This window comes from Biomphalaria glabrata, chromosome 1 (genome assembly GCF_947242115.1).
Source record: "Biomphalaria glabrata chromosome 1, xgBioGlab47.1, whole genome shotgun sequence".
NCBI classification, from domain to species: Eukaryota; Metazoa; Mollusca; class Gastropoda; family Planorbidae; genus Biomphalaria; species Biomphalaria glabrata.
The window spans coordinates 54,339,148-54,363,851 of NC_074711.1; the positions used below are offsets into that span (position 1 = coordinate 54,339,148).

Below are 24,704 nucleotides of genomic sequence, written 5' to 3' on the forward strand. Positions count from 1 at the left end.
TTTCTTGTTGGATTATCTTGACCCCTGTTTAGGCTGAGTTTTATTTTTCATTATATAGTTTTTCTATTTGAATTCGTTCGTATTTGTAATTCTATAATTAGACTAGATCTAGATGATTAGAAGAATCCTTTCTTTTATCTTCTATAGGGTTTTAGCGTCAAGTCTAAGTTTTAGTCGTAGTCTCAGTTCAAGACTCTATTTCAAGTTTTGGCGTCAAGTCTAAGTAGTGATCTTAGCTTGGTGTCAAGTCTATGTGTTAGACTCAGTGTCAAGTCTTGGTGTCAAGACTTGTTTATCCAGTCTCAATTTTTTATATTGAGAGTACAACTTTAGGTCTACAGCCTACAGGACTGAGGTCTTCATCTCAGTTGGTCGTCTGGTGTTCAAGTTGGTTTTTCATGAGTCTGAGGTTCAAGATTCCAGACTGCGGGTTGCCATGGTCAGACCTGATGTTATAGTATGAACTATAAACTTTTAGAATTGTCGTCAGTGAACAGTATCGGATCTAGAGGCTAGATCTATGTGGATTACCAGTTGTTGTGTTGGAAGTCTATTAGAACAACTTGTAATGAATATATTATGGTAATGATATTGTTCAAATAATGATCATTTATATGTTGCAAAGAGAATAACTGGATCAATTTAGATTACATATTATTGCATATATATATATTGATATTGATACTACTATTATCATTCATCATACATCAGTTCATTTGTAAATATATCACTGGAATAAATTTTTATTGTTATTTAACATCATACACTTAGTTTATTAATTTATATACAACTGTATGTGTATGATGTGCTTGTTAGGCTGAACTTGGGCCAAAATATTACAAGTTCAGAAAATAATAACAATAACACACATTGAAATAATATTAATTTTAAATAAATATTCACATTTGAAATATCTAATAATAGTTTGATACGTACAAGAACACAAGAACCTGACAAGTACTTCATTAGAGTGTATGAAATTGTATGTATCAGTGCAAACAGAAATGATGTCAAAAATAAATACATTTACTTTGGTACTTTTGTCCTACGCACTTCCTTGCTGTAAGATATTGCGTACGATTCGAGCAGGATAAGAACAGAGTTGTGCTAAGATTGAGAAAAAAACAACACAGACACAGAAAATAAAAGAGAAACATAAGGTCTTGGGTTAGAGCATAGTTCGTTACGCCTGCAATAACACGAAAGGGATCATCGCTCTGGAAGGAGACCAATCGTATATGTAGCCGTGAACTCTGACCTGTGACGTGGCAACCAGCTATTGGTCTCCACTCAATCACCTGTGTCACGCCTGTCCAGCAAGAGGAGAAAAAGCAGAGGTGCTCTGTGTTGATGACATGACAGAAAGGTGTGAAATGGTCGTTTTTATGGAGTGGAATGATCGTTCTTGTGGAGTGGAATGGTCGTACTTGTGGAGTGGAATGGTCGTACTTGTGGAGTGGAATGGTCGTACTTGTGGAGTGGAATGGTCGTACTTGTGGAGTGGAATGGTCGTACTTGTGGAGTGGAATGGTCGTACTTGTGGAGTGGAATGGTCGTACTTGTGGAGTGGAATGGTCGTACTTGTGGAGTGGAATGGTCGTACTTGTGGAGTGGAATGGTCGTACTTGTGGAGTGGAATGGTCGTACTTGTGGAGTGGAATGGTCGTACTTGTGGAGTGGAATGGTCGTACTTGTGGAGTGGAATGGTCGTACTTGTGGAGTGGAATGGTCGTACTTGTGGAGTGGAATGGTCGTACTTGTGGAGTGGAATGGTCGTACTTGTGGAGTGGAATGGTCGTACTTGTGGAGTGGAATGGTCGTACTTGTGGAGTGGAATGGTCGTACTTGTGGAGTGGAATGGTCGTACTTGTGGAGTGGAATGGTCGTACTTGTGGAGTGGAATGATCGTTCTTGTGGAGTGGAATGGTCGTTGGAAGACATTCCTGAGAGGGAAACGTTCCTGAGACAGCCACAGAGCAACACGGATCTGTGAACTTGTGGCAGCGGCGATAGAGGCGGCACCAGTGAATGGTGAACAAAGAACTTCAGACCAACCTAACTTCTTCGTTGAGATGCCTCCCTTTTAGATCTTCTGCCCCCCCCCCTTCCTAGATCGCAAGGTCTGAAAGGGGAGTTTTACTTTATGAAGAATTCCTTGAGGATTTAACAACGTCTCTAGTTATATCACGTGACATTGTTATCCTAGTATCTTATAGTGCACCTTACACAGGGGGCACAACTTGAGTTGTTCTGACAAGTCCGGACTAACGCTAGGTCACTGAATCTGCAGGGGGAAACTTTTTTTTCAATCGAAGTGACTATTGTGTTTGTAATGTTCGGACATCTAGTTAGACCGAGCCAGAAGCAAGTCTCCAGTGTAGCTATTGTAATGACTCAATAGTAAGACGCGTAGAAGTTGGGTTTAATTTTACCATAGTGACGCGACAGTACATCGAAAAGTTATAACGGAAATAGGTTAGAAAAGATGAACAGACGAGAGACGAGAAGAAGACCACTAGTAGCAAATAGAGACGACGTAGACTGTGCTAGTATTTTCTAGAATAAACTGTTGTTAATTTAAAATGCTTTATTATTTCGTTCTATACTGTTTTGTTACGTTGGTTTTTATTACCGAGCTCGCGAATAACATCTCATATAACCAAAGTAATCAACATCATCTACACTCAACTAGATCTTACAACCAACACAACAGAATGAAGAAGTTTAAAAAGTTACCTCTGAAAAGCTCATAAAATAACCGACAGTACTCTGTGATTCCGGAACACTGAATTTTTTCAAGTCCGTGAAAAGGAATCTTTTGAGCGAGATCTGGTGGTCGGGTACAGCGGCGTAGCCATAGATGGTGATTATTACAATGAGTACTGCAGTAACTGGCGCTATGATAATCATCACCTGTGCAAGAGAAAGATAACAAATAATTAAACTCTTAGTGAAGTATTACAAACACAGAATCAGTTTCATCTAACATGGTGTTATGGTGTGTGTGTGTGTGTTTCTATGGTGACTGTGGGAAGAGGTTAGCGATTGGTTGTGAAGGATGAAACATAGGTGGCGTTCTCGTCTCTGGATCTTAGGAGAGACGACTCCGGAACGTGGGACTGAAAGGTTGTATTTTTGTAGTGAGTTAGATTTTGAAAATATTATTACTCAAGTCTAGTACAATTATTTCATCTCATATCAATTTGATTTTGTCTATGATATAAATGAAAGTTCTATTTGGTCTTGTTCACAAAGAAGTTATTCAAGTTATTTGAAGTTTTATAAGTTAAGACACATTATACCTACAGTGGTTGAGTTGTCTACCAGCAGTTTGGTGCTACAAGTCATCCACCCGCAACAACACATGGGAAAAAAAACAAACAAAAAACACACACACAAAACAACAACAACAACAACAAAAAGCATTTCTGTTTAATTACCACTTTCTCAATCCATTTAATATTGCTGGAACTTCTGGTTTGGCTGGAGATCACAAGTTCATTTTAAGTTCTTGTTATCACCCAGCGTAGATTAAAATGATTAATGAACCTTAAGGATGCTTTAAGAGCTTGTAAATTTCCTTACCCAAGAAATGGATATGTTCATGAAGTGACATGAAGGCTTATTAAGAAAAGTACAATTCGTTGCTGACAATTATCTGCAATTGTTTCATCGATGGATTTCAGACTGCTATTATCAGTTTCGGATAAAAAAATGATAACATTTCAGAGGCGGCAGCCTTTTGTTTCTGAAAATTGAATCTCTAGAGTGTTTATTGATATCGATTGAAAATACTTGAACAAGGTAGATACCATTCCCAACTTGATCCAGGAATGGGTGAAGGAGAACTAACGAGTAATTATTTTTTTTTGTTTGATATCGAATAAGGGAACTAACTTTTTAATTTTATTCATAAGTGTGTAGTTCTTCCCCTTATATCCAAATTGTTGAAAAGTATTTTGCTTGTTTAGCTTCAGAGGAACTGGTCAGGCTAGACAGCCTAGATAGTCTATAGATAACTCTTTATGCACCGTGGGCAGAAGATTTAACGGCTGAATATCTTCGTACCGCTAAGACGCGCTGACTGTAGTTTCTAAGGAAAAGGGACGCAATCGTCCATACACCTTTTCTTGTGTCTTACAGAGACCTTTTTGTTTTGGAAGGCCTCAGCACTGACCTGCGACGTGGCAACCAGTGGGCAGTGAAAACCCATAGCTGGTTGCCACGTCCTACAGACATGCGACGTGCTAACAAGCTATTCGTCTCCACTTCCATCAGGTTGTGACAAATCAGGTCCTTGTTGAGGCCTTCTCTAACGATGGTCTCGGTCTTACTCACTTTCTTGTACGTGATACTTCTCCCTGTTATGTTTATGAAGGTCGCTTGACATAAGACCCCAAATATGTGCAAGGTTGACCTTTTTTAGGCAACGTATCACCTTTGTTGAAAAAAATTGTTTGTAAATGCACGCGAATCGCTTGTATATATATGTTTTTCTCTATGTAATGTTTGGCTTTCTTGTCATCCATTCCTCTGACTACAAGCATGAGTTAGGCTGATAGACTTGTCCCGATAATTGTGTTTAGAGTCAAGATAATAATTCGCCAGTCGTCTAGCCTAATTTTCTTGCCCGTCTTTCTGGAGTTTTCTGATGTGCCAGTAAGGCGTTTGATTGCTACGAGACTAGAGAGTGGGTGATAGAGTTAGAGAGGGAGAAGAGGAGTGGGTGGGAGAAAGAGAGATAGAAAGATAGAAAGAGAGTAGAGAAATTCCAGAACTGTATGCAGACAGTCCAGGTCTATTCCCGTTCCAACAATCCGTATATAATTGTATTTACGGCTGAAGTGAGGGTGATTGGGCAGCTCCGTTGAGACCCCTCTCTGTCTGCAAGCCTCCCAGGGACTAACGACGGGGCAATTAGGATGCTTGAGACCGTCTTGAAATCTAATATCTTGAGCTATCAGTGCCATTCACACAGCATCAGAATTATGCTTCGCTTCATATTCGCTTCATATTCGTTTTCCACTGTTTGAAATTGACAGACTTTTACTAAGTTAAAAAGTAAAAAAAAAAAGTTTTAAAATGTCAAGGATCACGTGATTTCAAAGCTTGTCCCAAGGATTACAATAGGAGTAGTGGCAAAAAAGTTTGAGTGCCGATATAATTGTATTTTAAAACTTGTGTAAAGATGTTTTAGATGTTTAAATATCAAGGGTATTTGAAAGATGGATGCGCGCGCATAAACACACACACACACGCACGTACACAAACACAAGCAAAAAGTTCGTTATGTTTATGAATTTAATGGTTTGAATTATATAAGTGGGGGAAAAAAGAAGGCTGGGGAGAGAAAGTTCAATCCTAGTCACGTTCAGACCTGAGGTAATATCTGATGGCATGAGCTTCTAAAAAATATATATATTTGCACTTAACGAATAACATTTATTAACTTCTGTCTTAACCATAATAGTGTAGATTTCATAATTTTCCGAGCTGCCTGCTGGGAGTGTGGTTTGAACTATAGACCTGACTTCGAACGAGACCAGCCGTCACAGAAGGCCTGACCACTGACTTACAACGTAACAGCCTGTGGGCAGTGGAGACCAATGACTCGTTACAACGTCACAGGTCTGCACGAGGTGGCAAGGAGCTATTGGTCTCAACTGCCCACAGGATGCGACGGTCAGTGTTGAGGCCTTCTATGACGTATGGTCTTGGTTTGAAAGCCTGTCTGCTGCCATCACTAGGCGAGTCTTCAATCCTAAAGTAACGTACGAAATTTAAAAAATCAAGGAATGGAAAAAACAATACTTAAAAAAAAAAAAAACAAAGCCCATTAAAGGGAAATAACCGCCAAGTACTGCCATCTATCTCAAAATTACGGGATTTATCTCCATTTCTGCTAGATAAAACAAAGTTAAATAATTAGTATTAGATGATGAACTAATTGGTTAATTTTTGGACTGATTGGTGTATTGTTATCGACTAGGAATAATAATGCAATATTGTATCTTGATCGAGAATGGGAAGGGGGAGAAAAGACGAGTCAAAACGTAATAAGGAGAATAAATTCAGTCCTGGTCTACTCGCTGTCTAGTCTTCAACTGCACTGCCTTACACACACTGTGTCTCTGGTCCACGCAGGCTTAGGATCAGATGACCATAACCTGGGTCCTATTCACGTGCAAAGCTCATGCCAGTACTGTCCCTTGGCATTTGATATAGAACGCTAAACTGTATTACTGGTCTGTGCCACACATGTCAGCTGATCACACACAGTTAACCCTATTGCGTCGCGAATATGGTTACAACAATATATATATTTAATTCACATCTCTCATTAAGTGGCATTTATTCCCCTTTTTTGAAATTAAACAAAATAATTAATCACTAACAATCAATTAATTAACTGTTCAATTTTTAAAAAGTTTATGTCTTGTCAGTTTTTATAAATAGTTGTGCAAAGTGGGAAATGGGAGAAAAACATGTTCAAACATTTCACCAGACAGACAGATAGACAGACAGACAGAAAGAGAAACACAATCGAATAAACTATTCCATTAATTTTGAAGATTACAATGACAAATGAAAAATCTTTCATCAGAATGACAATAAAAAAAAAGTGAATTACGAAAATGTGCGATGTTTCTATTTGTAATAGAAAGACAAAAACTTCAATGAGCTATAGGGGGGGTGAAGTCAAATAAATTGAACAAAGTTTTATGGAAAGAAACATGTGAATGGTTGAAATATCAACTTTCGAAAAGAAAGCACCAAAAAAATTGTTGCCCTTACAGTAAACATTACAATTGTTCCCCTTACAGTAAACATTACAATTGTTGCCCTTACAGTAAACATTTGCAATTGTTGCCCTTACAGTAAACAATTACAATTGTTGCCCTTACAGTAAACAATTACAATTGTTGCCCTTACAGTAAACACTTACAATTGTTGCCCTTACAGTAAACATTACAATTGTTGCCCTTACAGTAAACATTACAATTGTTGCCCTTACAGTAAACATTACAATTGTTGCCCTTACAGTAAACATTTACAATTTTTGCCCTTACAGTAAACAATTACAATAGTTGCCCTTACAGTAAACATTACAATTGTTGCCCTTACAGTAAACATTACAATTGTTGCCCTTACAGTAAACATTACAATTGTTGCCCTTACAGTAAACATTACAATTGTTGCCCTTACAGTAAACATACACATGTTGTTTTTTTTTAGTGATGCACAGGAGAGTAGCTCTGGCTCCGGTCGAATATCTGGTCATTTTTAACTATCCGGTCATATTTGGTACCGTCCGAATATCACTGCAGGATAATTTGCGGACAGTAAATAGTACACAGTAGCACCTAGATTTCTAATTTCTATGTACACAGTGAACGTGGTTCGATTAATGTTTGTTATGGAATATATTAACGTTTATATTTCAAACAAAATAATGGCAATGTCTTCGATTCCGAAGATTAAAGATGAGTGCCGTGTTTCATGGGACTTCGCAAACCCATAAAACTATATGAATATGCATCAAACATAGTTGAGTACAAAGACAAGGCGTGTTAATATAAATAGAAATGAAATCTTACATTTTACATTATAAATGCGAATTACATACATAGCAGCAATGGCGGGCACATTTTTTTACTTTGTTTGTCTTAACTTTTGAGTGGTAAAGATGAACCTCCCAGCCCCTTTTATTTGTTTAGTCCATCACATTGAGTTCATATACTGACAAGTTACCTGTCAGTACGGACGTAATGTCAGCATGTTGACACTATCTAGAGGTCACACCTTAAGAGAGAACTGAGTTTGTTTATTTGGTAGTAAATCTTAATAAGGGGGCTGGACTACAAGCCACACCTCTACACGAGTGCCGAGTTTGCGTACTTGCAGAGATATCTTAACTAGGAGGCTGGAATATAGAATACACACATACATGAGTGACCTTTTGCTACACAAACCACGAGTATATTACTATATTTCATGCTTGACTAACCATGCTAATGATTATTTTCATAACTGACTAGTAAACATATAACAAACACTATTGCGTTGCACAAGGAAAAATAAATGAGGATGGTCGTCACCATCATCGTCTCTACAAATTACACTCGGCCTACATGTGTACGTGTACGTCTATCTGACCAGTCGGACACACAGTCTATTTACTTTTTGGGTAGGGAGGATGTGGATTTTTTTGTATCTCCTAGAGTTGATTTTCCTCATTTTCTTAGATCTAAATAGCTGTAGATCTAAGAACTACACATCTCAATACTAAGCCTACAGGCTACAATGTAATCTATGCTTAGGCACCATCTGAGGTTGAAGCTATAAATAGGTGTACTTCATGTTCCCACTGTTAATAAAATATCCTTTGCCGATAATGAAGCAATCTAAACCACTAAATATTGACCTACGACGCTTCAGATTCCAACTATAAACTCTCAGTCACTATCAGTATTAGCCCTAGACGTCAGGAGCAGAAGAGGTCCGTGGCCTTTACAACAAAAGCATGATGACCAGCTCTGATGGTATAAAATACATGAACACATACATCCACCCACTATACAGTAGCATTCATTTCCTTTCGACACAAAACAAATAATTAATTAGCAATTATTAATTAACTAATGGATTTTTGTTGTTGTTTCATGTTTTGTTAGATAGAATAATAAATAATTGTGTAAAGTTTCATCTTTAACCGAGAATGGATGTGTACGAAAATTGTACCAGACAGACAGATAGAAAAACAGACAGACAGACAGAAAGAGTATTTGATTTAGCTTTTTAAAAATTGTGATAACAGAATTCTAAAAATAAAATACATTCATTGCGAAAGACTTGGCATTGTAAAGCAGTGATCACTGAGGAAACTTGGCATTGTAAGCATGTATCACTGAGAGAGACTTAAGAATGTAACGCTTGTATCATTGAGTAAACCTGGCATTTTAAAGCACGTAGCATAGTGAAAGCTTTAACATTGTAAAACATATACCAGGATGGCTAATTGATCGAGAGGTATGCGTTTGGAACTGTCTCAATGATCCCGACTTGGAGTCCGATTTCATCTTCTTCTGAGCTAGGGAGTAATAATGTTCTATTCTGAAGGAAAGTTTTAAACCAAACAAGAACAACATACAATAATACGAAGACATAGTTGTATTTGGGTTTGCTTATCAAAGTAAGGAGTCTATTTTACTAGCCGATTGACTAGGTCTACTAAGCTTATACATTTTCATGTAGTAATGAAGATTCGATGCGAATAAACATATAGGGACTCATGTAATCGATCCCACCCTCCATGTCATCCAAAACAAACAATCGGTTCAACTTTGTTTCTGTTTGCCCTGTCTAAACTGGGATGTTCACTTGAGAGGGCGATTTCAATGATCAATAGTCGCATCCTGGGACCGGGTGTTACTATGGTTACTTTCAAGGGAAGATGACCAAGTGTGACGTTGTCAGTCATGCAGAACTCCTCGGAAATTAGATTTTACTTTGCGCGCAAACGCGGTCGGCTTTCAGCCCACTGAAAGGTAACTAACTATATTTCAGGGTCCGGCAGAGGCTTATTGCTCTCTGTTTACTTCCCAGCGTATGGCAGGTACCCATTAGAGTAGGGTGGACTCAGGAGCGTACTAAAGTCCCGAAACTAAAAATCCCGGGATTCGAACCAAAGACTCTTCGGTTTGAAAGCCAAGCACTTAACCACTCAGCCACCAATCTCCCGAAGTATTTTGTTTTCGTTCTATATGTTTCGTTTGTTACTTTAGATTTGAAGATTATTGTATCTCAGCAGGACAGCGTAAGTTAAAGGGATTCCAGGCGGGCAGGGTTCCAGTCCGAGACCATGGGAATGTAGCCCAGAGCGCATATCACACGACCAGGTTCACTTCTGCATGTGTTGATCATTGCTTTAATTTGTGTGATTTTAAGTTATCAGTCACATTGGTCTTCCAAAAAAAGATCCCTATCACATTCCAAACTTTGTGTTCTGGTTGCATCTTTTGTGTCTATCTGAGAATTCTATATATTTTATTCTGTATTTTTAGATTTTGGTGAAATGTTATATGTATATATATTATATGCAGTGCTTTTTTTTTGTAAAAAGTTAGGTGCCGGTACTCAGTGATGGATTGCCTAACTTTTAACTACTAATAAATTAATACTAAACGTTAATATACACGAAAACTAATACTTTTCCCCCCACATTGAAAAAGGTGCCGGTAGCACTGATTATATGTATAGCTACTATTTTACTGTTTGATTATTTATCTCGAAGTGTCTGTCTCTCAGTGTAACACTTTGAATGTATATGTGAGTGTATGTATATGTGAGTGAATGTATATGTGAGTGAATGTATATGTGAGTGAATGTATATGTGAGTGTATGTATATGTGAGTGAATGTATATGTGAGTGAATGTATATGTCAGTGAATGTGTTTGTGTGATGCGTTAAATAGACGCGTGTCGTAGAACTTTAGGATCAAATTTAAAACACCGACTCTCTTTGTGTGTTGTTTCTCTCGCATGCATCTGGCGAAGACATAATGGTCGATACATTTTCATTCACTTATTCTCTGGGGACGAGGGACACACACATCTTCCTATGTCGATTTTACAATTATTCCTCCACCTTTTCTTCTAGCAATCACAGAGCAAACGTGGACTAGTTGTAGTTTTGTAGAACATTAAAAGTCTTGGTCAAAATGTTGCGGAAAATGTAACATCTTACTGTTAATGGGCTAGTACGGGATTCCTTTAAGCCAGTCTTTCCCAAACGTTTTCTTTAGCGGAACACTTCGAACCTTTAGCGGAACACTTCGAACCTTTAGCGGAACACTTCGAATATTTAGCGGAACACTTCGAATCTTTAGCGGAACACTTCGAGCCTTTAGTGGAACACTTCGAACCTTTAGCGGAACACTTTGAACCTGATTAAATTATATTCTTAATTTAGCTTTATTAATCCTTTTCAAATATATATAACTAGGTCTATAATAAAATATATACAAAAACACATGAACAAAACTATGGTAAATTAACTTGATGACATTGTGTACTTGAAGATCAAAACTTTTTGATATCAGACACAATAGTGATCAGATGAATTCTAAAGTCAGGTGTGGCCTCAAGTAGACTTTGACTTTGTTGCAACATAATAAGAGAATACCTACTTACTTACTTAGACTTAGTTCCTCCCGCGTCGTTCGGCGCATTGGGCGGCAAGTTGCATTACACCACAAAATCTGTCATTGGCAATGTCTGAAGCCTCTTCCCACTTGGTGTCCAATGCTCCGAGGTCCTCCGTGAAAGTGTGGCACCAAGCTATACGAGAACGTCCCTGTTTGCGCTTTTCTCGTAATGACCTTCATGTCATTGCAACTCTTGGTATGCGTAATTCATTTTGTTGAGAACATGTCCCGCAAATCTTATGCAACGCTCTGTCACAACCTCACTAAGTGGTCGACTCCCAGTTCACTCCCACCCAGAACTAAGTTGTCAGGAACCGAAGTAAAGTAACTTATTATTGAAATTGTTTTGAAATATTGTGACGAGAAATCATTTTTAGTTGATCTTGGTATTTGTATTTCAAGTGATGTTCTAATTTGTTTTCTTTACCGAGAAGAACTAATACAATCACATTTCATATTATTTTCTGCATTTACATTACAATTGATTCACGTGTCGACCTCTTCTTTAATAGTTCGTGGAACACTAATTCAGGCCTCGTGGAACACTGGTGTTCCGTGGAACACAGTTTAAGGAACACTGATTTAAGTAAATGTGTTGCTATAAGCTACACATAGCCTTAAATACGGCTTTAACAAAATTGCATACAGTACAGCATGCTCAGTGCGCTATGGTTCAATCTCTTTTGGTGGACCAATGGGGGGGGGGGAGGAGGGATCTGGGAGCAGGTTCTAGTGTGGTTTGATCTACTGCTGAAATTCGAAAACACATTGAAATTCATTCTTTAAAAGTCTAATTCACTATTTAAACTATCACGGAATTCATTATACGATTTAAAAAAGAGTTTGTGTTATCACAAAAACTCAGGCGGCCCCCGATTAGACCGCCTAATAAAATATAAGTACTATATTTTTGTGCCACAAATATCCTTTTTTGTGTAAGCCATCATTAATTTTGTTTTGTTTTGACAAAGTTTAATAATGTTTAGCTCCTAGCTTTTATTAGAGTTATATCTGCCTAGGTGAACAAATATAGATGTACGCTTTAGTTAGAACTCTTTGACCCAGGCGTTTTCCCTTCGAGTTATCAAACAGCCAACAAATAATATTTTCAATTTTCGATCATCCTTCCCACAATATTGTATTCCCGAGACAGTGTTTGGTGAGCAAAATGTTATTGAATTATTAATTAGATTATTATTAATCAATAATCATTCTCGTTCGTTTGATTTGATCTAACCATTAATATTTTAGGCATGATATTAACAAAGGAGTAATATGTTCAGATAATATTGACATTTTTTGTCTCGTTAGTTCAATATAGCTGTGTAAGTGTAAGTGTAAGAGAATCGGTTAAAAAAATGTAATCATTGTCACAATTAATTAGCTTTATATTTTATGGAGATTTTCATATTTTTTTAAAATAATAAGCAAACTTTGTTTTTGGTATATTAGGTGAGGAATACAGTAGTATAAATTATACACTTTTAAAACCAAGTGATGACGTATTTTTTTTTTGCATTTTTTATAGTACTATAGACTAAAACTAAAAGTCTAAATGGAAACGAAGAACAGATTACTTTTAGTATGAATATCTCCAACGAAGATGGACAATATAAACAGCTGAGAGCTGTTTTGTTGAAATATTTCAAAAACCTAAGCTTAAACATTGATGATAACTATTTATAAACGCTCCCTTTAAAGTGCTATTATGTCTGTTCCATTTTTGTCATTGGTTTCTTTTTATGTCCTCTCTTTGAATAGTAAAATGCTGAAGCAGGATAAAAAGTCTTCTAGTGTAAAAAATGGTTAATTCAGAGATGCCTACAAGCCAAAATGGAAATGCGTATTCCCAGACCTGGACATGCGTATTATGAGGGGCAAATGCGTATTTTCTTAAATATCAAGAAATATACCCAGGAAAGACTAAAATTCAATCATTCAAGCACATAATATACATGAAAGGCAGCTATCCTAAAGTTATATAAGACATTTTGTACATTTGTCAAAATATTTACACTTTTAGTCTTTGTCTTTTCTAGACTATGTTAGAATGATAACGTTCTTATCACTTAGCAGTCCATTTCCAGGCATTGACGCACCGATCTATATATATGATTAGCAAGAACTACTTGTTTTTTTTTTGTTTATTTTTAATTAATTAGAGGTGGAAATGCGTATTTTCAGATGATAAACCGTACTCGCGTATTTTCAGATGATAAACCGTACTCGCGTATTTTCAGATGATAAACCGTACTCGCGTATTTTCAGATGATAAACCGTACTCGCGTATTTTCAGATGATAAACCATACTCGCGTATTTTCAGATGATAAACCATACTCGCGTATTTTCAGATGATAAACCGTACTCGCGTATTTTCAGATGATAAACCGTACTCGCGTATTTTCGTGTCCATTGCGTACAAAATATGCAAGATGCGTACTTATGCAACTCTGTTAATTAAAAACTAGTCGTACTAATGTCTTGATAAGAATTCCCCCATGCTCAACCATCCTTTCCTAAACTGGAAGAAGTTCACGATATTTAGATTTATATAGTAGACAATTAGTATTTCTGTTTAATGCAGATTTATTCCAAAATACAAATAATTCCAGTCAGCCGTTGGGTAATTAGATATTTGCTAATATAATACATTTTAGAAAGAAATGAACATCTTTGTGTTGTCGTGAATTTAATATGTGTCATCTATTTAGTTTTAATTTTTTACCGTGAAAGATATGTCATTAAGGTGGACCTGCGAAATCAGATTTCAAATTCACAATCAATCAGTCATTAGTCCAAGGACCTGGACAACTCCAATCAATTTATCGCTGTCTATCGATTTCAATCAACGAAATTCTGATAGATCAGCAGCAGGTATCCAAGACCTTAGTATTACTGTTTACAATTCGTGGGATCGCGGGTCGAGACAAAAAGGGACACTCATCACCTCAGTGTCAATTCTTGAGGGTGTCAGAAAAAAAAATCGTTAAAGGTCAATCTTTCCGGAAAGTTTGGACTGTACCACGTGACTCACTTCTCCGTCCCCACGGTCTCCAGTGGTCAAGTGAAGAGGAGATATTTCGGATTGCTTTCTTGGACGCTGTCCTCCTGGTCGGTTGACCGTAGACAACATTGCTCGATCTTATTCAGTTTCTTTCGAGTGGTGTTGGCCCTCGTGTACGTGGGTTGGGGTGGGAGATGGTGGCGATGGTGGTGAGGGAGGAGAGGGACATGGTGCTGGTGGTAACGAGATGTGGATGAGACCAGATTGAACCATATTGATCACACAGATCGACGACTTTCACCAGCACCGACAGATAAATGAACATTTGATGAAGCCGAGATGAACAGGAACACTCAAACATAATGTATATATCATTGCATACAATTTTTCTGTATTAATTTAAACAAAGGAATCATAATACTGTGATATGTTATCAATGAACATTTGAAAAGTATATAATAAATAACATATTTATCGCAGAAAATATAGGTAATTCAAAGAAAAAATCTATTTCCATTACACATATATTGTTTTCTAGTAAAAAAAAATTAAGACTTGACTTAAGAATTTTAGTTGTGAATGGAATGGAATGAAAATAATGCAAATATGTTTACAAGGAAACCGCTAATGTTAGTCAGTGTATGCATCTAAAAACTACAGCTAATGCCTTTTACCTATAAAGAAATGTATTTTCATTAAATGTATCCAATAATCAGCTTCCATCCCACTTTTAAAAAATTTGCTTTTTAAATTCCACAAAAAAAAACAAAAAACTTCGAGGAGTTGCGCTTCTAAAAGAAATCATGGATGAAATACATAGAGCTGTCTTTTCAATAGTTTTACATCAAGCATATGTCTGAACAGTGGGTCACATTAGGGTTCGGGTCCCATACTAACCAATATTTTGTTTCTTTATTTTTCAATGACACACCCAGTAGGAATGTTTAGTTTATTATTTGAACTTGTTTGGACATTTGGTGTCTTTTTCAATGTCACGTCCTTGGTTTTAGTTTCATATTTGTTATACCTCAGGTCCTAAAAGAAAACATTAAATGTAGTTATAATGTCGCAAAATTTAGCGACCAATAGAAGACGTTGCCTAAACAATGTGTTTGAAATCCTGTCAAGTGTCATTAGAAGCAGGGAAACAGAAATCTTGTCAAATGTCATAAGAACCAGGGGAACAGAAATCCTGTCAAATGTCATAAGAACCAGGGGAACAGAAATCCTGTCAAATGTCATAAGAAGCAGGGAAACAGAAATCCTGTCAAATGTCATAAGAAGCAGGGAAACAGAAATCCTGTCAAATGTCATAAGAACCAGGGGAACAGAAATCCTGTCAAATGTCATAAGAAGCAGGGAAACAGAAATCCTGTCAAATGTCATAAGAAGCAGGGAAACAGAAATCCTGTCAAATGTCATAAGAAGCAGGGGAACAGAAATCCTGTCAAGTGTCATAAGAAGCAGGGAAACAGAAATCCTGTCAAATGTCATAAGAACCAGGGGAACAGAAATCCTGTCAAGTGTCATAAGAAGCAGGGAAACAGAAATCCTGTCAAATGTCATAAGAAGCAGGGAAACAGAAATCCTGTCAAATGTCATAAGAACCAGGGGAACAGAAATCCTGTCAAGTGTCATAAGAAGCAGGGAAACAGAAATCCTGTCAAATGTCATAAGAAGCAGGGAAACAGAAATCCTGTCAAATGTCATAAGAAGCAGGGGAACAGAAATCCTGTCAAATGTCATAAGAACCAGGGGAACAGAAATCCTGTCAAATGTCATAAGAAGCAGGGGAACAGAAATCCTGTCAAATGTCATAAGAAGCAGAGAAACAGAAATCCTGTCAAATGTCATAAGAAGCAGGGGAACAGAAATCCTGTCAAGTGTCATAAGAAGCAGGGGAACAGAAATCCTGTCAAGTGTCATTAGAAGCAGGGAAACAGAAATCCTGTCAAATGTCATAAGAAGCAGGGAAACAGAAATCCTGTCAAATGTCATAAGAAGCAGGGGAACAGAAATCCTGTCAAGTGTCATAAGAAGCAGGGAAACAGAAATCCTGTCAAATGTCATAAGAAGCAGGGGAACAGAAATCCTGTCAAATGTCATAAGAAGCAGGGAAACAGAAATCCTGTCAAATGTCATAAGAAGCAGGGAAACAGAAATCCTGTCAAATGTCATAAGAACCAGGGGAACAGAAATCCTGTCAAGTGTCATAAGAAGCAGGGAAACAGAAATCCTGTCAAATGTCATAAGAACCAGGGGAACAGAAATCCTGTCAAATGTCATAAGAACCAGGAGAACAGAAATCCTGTCAAATGTCATAAGAACCAGGGGAACAGAAATCCTGTCAAATGTCATTAGAAGCAGGGGAACAGAAATCCTGTCAAATGTCATAAGAACCAGAGGAACAGAAATCCTGTCCAATGTCATTAGAAGCAGGGAACAGAAATGTTATTTAAATAGAAAGAATCTCTAACAAAAATAAAAATGTTCCGCGCGTACCCTGCTCATCATCTGATAATACTCGTCATTTTGTGTCTGTTTTACTAGCTAAATATATTGAAATATATGGACGCATAAAATTGTCCCCCTTCTAAACATTTTTTGTTTAAAAAATATATGGTGTTCAAGCTTAAAAGGGAGTTATATATAATTAAAAAATTACTATTAAAATATTATTGAAGACATTATTATTAACAACATCTTATTTGTTTGAGAGAATTTGTCAAGAATTAAGCATTACCCATAACAAAAACATGTTGTTATATAGTATGTAACTGGCCACAGACCTTGAAAGCCTTCCAGTCTTATCCTTGATACTAATTATCGGGATATGTTTAAGCGTAACTTACCTTTGCAAAACCTCGAGAACCTTTCAAAATGACGAGATACACAAGAATCCACACTGTCAGAGCACACAGCACCAGGTACCAGACTAAAGGACCCCAGCTGCCAATGTGGGGGGCTCGTTGCAGAAAGTCATTGCTAAAAAAGAAAGATTCCTTAACGTTAGATATTGGTTCAACTAGTTCAGACATTAGAGAAATAAAAAAAAAAAGAATTAGCTAAATGATAATACAACCTCTAACCCTAACCCTAACCAAAGTTGTTGTTTTTTTAAGCCACTGTCTTGCATGTTATTACTAAAGCACAATTGAAATGTGTCTATTGAAACGATGTTTGGATTGTATATGTCATTGATAGTGGCCTGTCTTTTCACTACAAAATTTTAAGTTAGGAAATTTGAATCAAAATGTATGTAACTATTAAGGTTGAGGTATAAGTGAATAAGCAAACTAAAGAAGAGTAACGGCAAATTACTGAGTCAAATAATAGGCCTCAAAATGAATTATGTACTTTTAATAGAATGTAAATTATATAGGCCTACACTATATATATCTCATATTTGCTATTTTGATAAGTTTAATTAATGTTTAGAAACCGAGACTATTGTGATATTAAAGGTCTTTGTATTTTCAAAAAGGATAAGCTGATATTATAAAGGGTTATCACTTAAAACTCAAGCATGTTGTTTGGGTCGAAATGAGAGTTTTAATTAGAAGTTGAAAACATTGTTTAGCTGGTCACTATATTTTTTTTTCTAACTCAGTAAAAAATAAACATAATAATAAAACTCATGGTCGGCTCCACGGGTTTGTTCTACCGACAAATTACACAGTTAACACAATTCTCGATGAGACGTACCAAAAGTGTGGATCAATACAAAGTACTTAGTAAATATTGTTTTTTTTTAAAGACAATTAAATGTATGTACATACAATGTAACAACCTTTGCCTCCAATCATCGGCTACCAATAGTCAAAGGTCAGACATGGTAACGTTTAGTACTTCCTACTTACACATGACAGTTTTAAGGTGAATGTATAGTATCCGAGAAAACTGTTGTATTATTACATGCTCTATACTGCAGTATACATCACCTAGGAAACGATGGAGATGCACACCATGACATGCCGACTAGGAAAGGTAGGGAGCATTTTCCAAAGACTGCGGCATATTTGTACAAGCCGAGCCATTGGACTTGAGACAAACATCCACCTACTTAACATAATCGTCATCCCAGCAAAAACGTATCCACGCGAGACATAAGTCTTCTGAAAAATTAAGAAAAGACTAAATGTGGCTCAACTAAAATGGCTAAGGCGGATTGTAGGAGTCAGTTACAGAGATTGTGTTACAGATAAAGAAATGCTTTGCCAAACTAAGACTTGACCTCTTAATTAGGTTTGCGGGACATGTCCTCCGACAGAATGAATGACGCATACCAAGAGATGCAGTGATATGAAGACCAATACGAGGAAAGCACAAACAGAACGCCCTCGTAAAACTTGGCGCCACACTTTCATGGAGGACTTCAGAGCAGTGTACACCAGGTGGGAAGAGGCTTCAGACATTGCCAGTGACAGATTTTGTGGAGCATACCACCCGAGGGATCGAACGACGCTGGAAGATCGAAGTCAAAGCAAGTGTTTTAAAAATTGTGTAAGTCTGTGAAAAAAAAGTGTTTCATTGGAAAAGCCAAAGGGATGAGTTTTATAACTACCAAAAGTAAACGTTTCTATTACATTCTAAAGTGTAATGGACTAGCGCTTTTAGTGTTTGAGATCCTAACGTGGCAGACAAATTGGATGAAAGACAGTTCGACAACACAAACAAATAGTGTGTGTGAAAGTAAGAGAGAGAGAGAGAGAGAGAGAGAGAGAGAGAGAGAGGGAGGGAGGAAAGAGAAAATGACAGACAGACAGACATCCTTATCTCTAAAATAAACATGCAAGCACACACACCTACACACACACACACGGATTTAGTTTGTGTGAACTATCTCTCTCCTTCTGTTATTCTCTGCCACGTCACTGTCACGTGATCAATATTTTGATTCAACGAATCCAGCAATCAGTGAAAGTTGAAATCAACTTTTCATTTTGTCTTTGTTTTCAAATGTTTCTTTTATTTTCTTAGTTTGACATTTCTAAACAGCCAATCAACATTTCTAAACAGCCAATCAACATTTCTAAACAGCCAATCAACATTTCTAAACAGCCAATCAACATTTCTCAAGTTACAAAATTTGCTAATTTCAAAATACATTTTTTTTAGAATTTATTTTCTTTTTGACCAGTCAGAGCATAAAATAGATTTACTACTTGGCAATTCCTTGACCCAGGTTACATTTCGTTTCAAAGTGGAATATATATAACTGCACTCATCCTTAATTTTTGGAATCGAAGGCATTGCCATTATGTAGAAATACATTTCGCTTGATGTAAAGGGTCTTTTTAATTTTCCATACAAGCAAATAATTAGACTCAATTTGTATCATGAGAACTTGTTTATCTCTACGTTTTAGTCTGAATTAATTCTGAATTCTTCTTCATCCATAAAACTAGTTTGTCAATTTGTTAAAGGATTATATGTAACCAGTAAACTCCATTTTGTATTATACGCCGCACTTCATCAGTACTATGAATAGCCTACTTTAGATACTTTTTTTTTTAAGGATGGCTGCCTGCTGGTGCGGTTTGCGCGCTGGACTATCGTTCGGACTTATCGATGGTCCCTGGTTCAAACCCCAACCACTCCTGCGGGAGGTTTGGACTAGGACATAAATTATCTTCCACTCTAAAGGAACATATGAAACATGTAAAACGTTTTACAAACATTTTTACATACACTGTAATCAGTAGATCTACTTCCAATGCATTTTAATTAATCAACTCAATACCTTAAAAGTGTAAAAAGTAATCAGTACTTTGACTTCATTTTACTTAATCACACTAGTTTGGATGTACTGTGATCTTTGATTTTAAAACACTTTCACTACTTTATGCCATACACAGTAGGAGTTGTAGAACCGTCTACTGTCATTCAGCGTACTCACTAAAAGATAAGGGTTTAAACAGGGAAACACAGCCAGGGAACCAGAGCAGAGTGTCCAACATCTAAACAAACATCAGTACTCCTGGTCAAGATGAAGGAAAACCTTTCCATCTGAGCCGAGCCATTGTTTGTCTCTGGTCTGAAGACGTGACATATTAGACTGGTTCAATAGACTGGTTCAACAGACTGGACAGCTGAGCGCTAAATTACAACTCTCTGTGTTTTTAAAGGTGGTAGTAATGTCTGACTGTGTATGTAAAAACATGTGTCTATTCTGTGTCGGACTTTGAATGTAAAAACATGTGTCTATTCTATGTCTGACTGTGTGCATAAAAACATGTGTTTATTCTACGTATAACTGTGTATGTAAAAACATGTGTCTATTCTACGTCTAACTGTGTATGTAAAAATATGTGCCTATTCTGTGTCGGACTTTGAATGTAAAAACATGTATCTATTCTGTGTCGGACATTGAATGTAAAAACATGTGTCTATTCTGTGTCGGACATTGAATGTAAAAACATGTGTCTATTCTGTGTCGGACATTGAATGTAAAAACATGTCTATTCTGTGTCGGACATTGAATGTAATAACATGTGTCTATTCTATGTCGGACATTGAATGTAAAAACATGTGTCTATTCTATGTCATTGCAATACATTTACGTTACATTTATAGTTCTATAGAATTGGTGTATTAAAACAAATCGCTTGCATAGCTAATTTTATTTTGCTTTTAGAAAACAGAAAGTAACTTTGCAAGCCACAACGCATGGTGAAATAAGATTTTTCATTTCTAGTTTTTGAGATTTGAATGTGACTGACGGACCGACGGACAGTTTGCACAAATATAATAGCGGCTTTTAACCTTACGGAACCGCTAAAAGACATTATCTGTAAAGATAACCTTCACCCATTAAACCACTATTACATAAGATCTGAACGAAGTGGTCGTCTCCTTTCCATTAGAACTAAAACAGAAAGATTTAAAAACTCCTTCATCCCACTGTCGGTCAGAGTGTACAAGGTCAACTGTCATCATCGAGAAGTTCATAGAAGTCTTATTCATAAAGCGCTGGTTGTGAGTGTGTATGTGTTTCGTATGTGAATGTTGTTCATATTTGCATCTATAATGTTATTGTTACAGTAATTACGCTGAGGTTGTCAATTGTTGTCAAACTGAATTTCCATTTGATTGGATCAATAAAAATTATCTTATATCTTATCTTATCTTATGGTATTGAACTCGTTACTTTGACACCATATAACAGTGTAACTGAGAAATCTTTAGTGGTACTTTCATTATATAATCTTTATACTTTCATTATATACGAGCTAGTAATTATTTTCTCAGCGTTATACATCAGCTGTTAAATTTCTAGGAAAGTCGTTAGAGCCGGTTTAGAATTCAGCGTCCATGTTGGTTCCTGGTTCCAGGTTCCATGAAGTTCTGACTTGAATAGAGGCATTGTAAAAGAGGTAGAATTGAATTTTAATTGTTAATTCTTTAGATATAGCGGGATGTAGAAACAAGAAAATATACGGGCACCAGTCACCAAAAAGTACATCTCATTAATATTCATCTTATCTTATTTTATATAATACAGATGTTACTTCAAAAAAGAAGATGATTACGTCCTACGCGTCATGCATTTAGTCATGCATATTAACCAATGACTTAAATTCATGGTATAATTATAGATCCGTTTTGCTGTCCACTGTGATTTTGTACAGGCTTAGTTTTATAAGACCAATGGGATTATTTCGTTTTTTTTTTATATGAATGAATGCAAATTTCAAAAACCTATCTGAAACAATTGACATGATAAATAAATAAAATAGTAAAAGAAGTACTCATGCGGTGTACAATCTCGTAAACTTACATAGACTTAGGTCGGCGCATTAGTCTGAAAGCTATCACAAAGTCTGCACACATGAAGAATAATCACAACCAAAAGTGCAAATTTATTGGAACAGTAAGATTCGTTCAGAAACTCACTGAGCATCAATCGTTATTATTACATTTACAAATGCCAAAACATAATGCTTAGGAAAAAAACAACAAATATCGGTTTTCCTCTATTTCAAGGATATTTATCAACTCATAATTTTAATTATTTATCCCATAAAATAATTAAAATTAAAGTTTTCAGATTGACATTTTATTTTTAGATTCTTTTTGAAGAAAAAAAGCCACACACACACACACACACAATGTTCATGTGCAACTCAGGCTTGGGACATTTCAACACTTCAGTGATGTTATAAATTCAGGCGCAACAAGGGATCGAGTGTCAGGGTTGACGCTGAAAGGGGGAGGAATATTGTTCGTTTTACAACTGAGACGTGACATCTGCTTGCTCGGAGCATTAATTAAAGACAGGAGATTGGCAAGGAAGAGCAGACGTGGGCTGAAGATGAAATCTGAATCGAGGCACACGACCATTAACTCTAGCGATAAATGGACAATCGGTGAAAGTTGCTGCATTTCGTTAAAGCATGGCCAAAATCTGACGACCGAAATCTGACGGCTAAATTAGGACCACTAAAATAGGACAGCCAAAGTCTGACGACAATTGTCTGAGGGCCAAAGTCGAACGAAAATTGTCTGACGGCAAAGTCTGATGGCCAAAGTCTGACGGCCAAAGTCTAACAGCCAACTATTTACTGGCATGCTGTATAAAAACCTAGTATTGAAAGAATTGCTACATATAAAGTTACTATTCACTGATTAGCTGTATATAACTAACTATTTATACCGGCTTACCTTACACAACCATTGTAAATTATATTACATTTGTCATTCTAATCTTAGAAGACTTTCTAAATTTGCTCTGAATATACAACACTAAACATTGCTCTCTATACGTGTATAGGATATAAACGACAAGGGAAGGGAAAAAAACTAATTATAAGATTGATTAAAATTTTGTCTTCAAACAATATCTCTAAATTGTAATGATGGTCATAGAGCAAATATTAGATTGTTAAAATACTAACTTAATGTTTCCAAAGGACTCAATCACGTTTTAAGCCTGCAAAGTACAAGCACGTTTGAGGAATGGAAGACTTCGGCATCCCAAAGAGGGCCCAGCAAACAAATGGAAAACGAACGCAAAGTGGACAACTGAAACGACCCAAAGACGTACTCCCCCCCCCCCCCCAAAAAAAAAAAAGCCCTTGAGAGCTTTCAACATAGACTCTGCCTCTTGAGAGACTGGAACATTGCGGAGCAAAACTCCCCGAAGGCAACAAACAGTCAAGTCAGAAGTAGAGAGTCGTAGCAGAAAGTTACTCTAAACTCTAGCTACAATGGCATGCCCAGTAAGCAGCCAATAGCACTTCTGACCAAGATATGTCCCACTAGCTAGATGCACACAAACGCACAGACAATCCTTTAGCCCTCTGGATTGAATCCGAAGGTAGAACTATATATATTGTTATAAACCTGGTGGTGATACAGATGGGGGTAGTGCTGTGTCTAAGGCAAGCGCTAGACTTGCGGTCAACCGTAACGAGTGACAGTACACGCCAGCTCAGCAAGGACCTGTGTTGTAAATATTACGCACGCAGGTCACGGCGATCAAGCGAGTGGTCAAGCGACGTTCCATCGGTTCTAGAAGGCCTGTAAGAACCCTATATAAGAGCGAGTGTATTAAGAGTCAAGACTTCACGATACCTCGCAATGTGACCAGTACGAGGCGAAGTCAGAACCAGCATGGTGTGTGAAGTCAGTTCGGAGAAAGGCTATGTTCTTGCGTAGTCAGTGTTAATGTTGTTGCGAATTGTGATGTATTTGAAATTAAACAGTTACTGATACTTTGGAGCCCTGAGTTGTGAGGTTCTTTAAGTTGCTGGTGTCGTGTAGTGCAGTTTGAAGAGAGCCTGAATCATTACAATATATTAGAGATCTTACTACGTCCCGTGTTTGAAGTACAGATAGAAATTGAACCGAGGCCATTCGTTATAGATGGCCTGAACACTGATTTGCAACGTCACAATCTGCGGGCAGTTTTTACCAATAGCTCGTTGCCATGTCGTACAGACCTGTGTCGTGGCAACGAGCTATTGGACTAAACTGCCCACAGGTTGTGACGTTGCAGATCAATGTTCGGGCCTTCTATAACGATTGGTCTCGATTAAACAGACATTTTTTTAAAGTTCGGGTTCGGTTCGATTTAAGTTTGGCTTCGGATTGATAACAACTGTCTTAAGTTTGGGTTCAGGTTCGGTTCGATTTTATGAAATTATGCAATTGCAAAACCAAGTAATAAGGTTCAATGCAATTAAAAAGAGACAACTTGTTCTTGAAAGTGTATATAAATAATGATAAAAAACAAATAATGTGCAAGGCACTGGCTATACTTCAAACATTCCAATGACAAATTGCTGCAGTCAAAGTAGACAAAACATCGATGCAGTAAATGTGATGACTAATAATCTGACGTTGGACACATAATTGTAACTTAAGTAAAAAAATAGATTATTAAACAATTAGTGTTGTATGTTGTATTTGAAAAATGTCAGCATATCGTATGTTATGGGTTTAGCCTCGCCTTGCCATCGCTAATTGTCAAAATGAAAGTACACTTTCA

The 24,704-nt window shown here is 36.9% G+C and overlaps 1 protein-coding gene across 2 annotated transcripts in view; it reads right to left on the reverse strand.

Annotated features, from left to right (window-relative positions):
• Positions 1-24,704, reverse strand: part of LOC106065310 (sodium- and chloride-dependent neutral and basic amino acid transporter B(0+)-like) — a 135,585-nt gene that overhangs the window by 23,009 nt on the left and 87,872 nt on the right. For both annotated transcript variants that reach the window (XM_056044002.1, XM_056044011.1), the window contains 2 exons: positions 17,065-17,197; positions 2,737-2,913 (listed from right to left, as the gene is read on the reverse strand). In XM_056044002.1, coding sequence (XP_055899977.1) covers positions 2,737-2,913; positions 17,065-17,197 — 310 coding nt within the window. The remainder of the gene's footprint in view (positions 1-2,736; positions 2,914-17,064; positions 17,198-24,704) is intronic.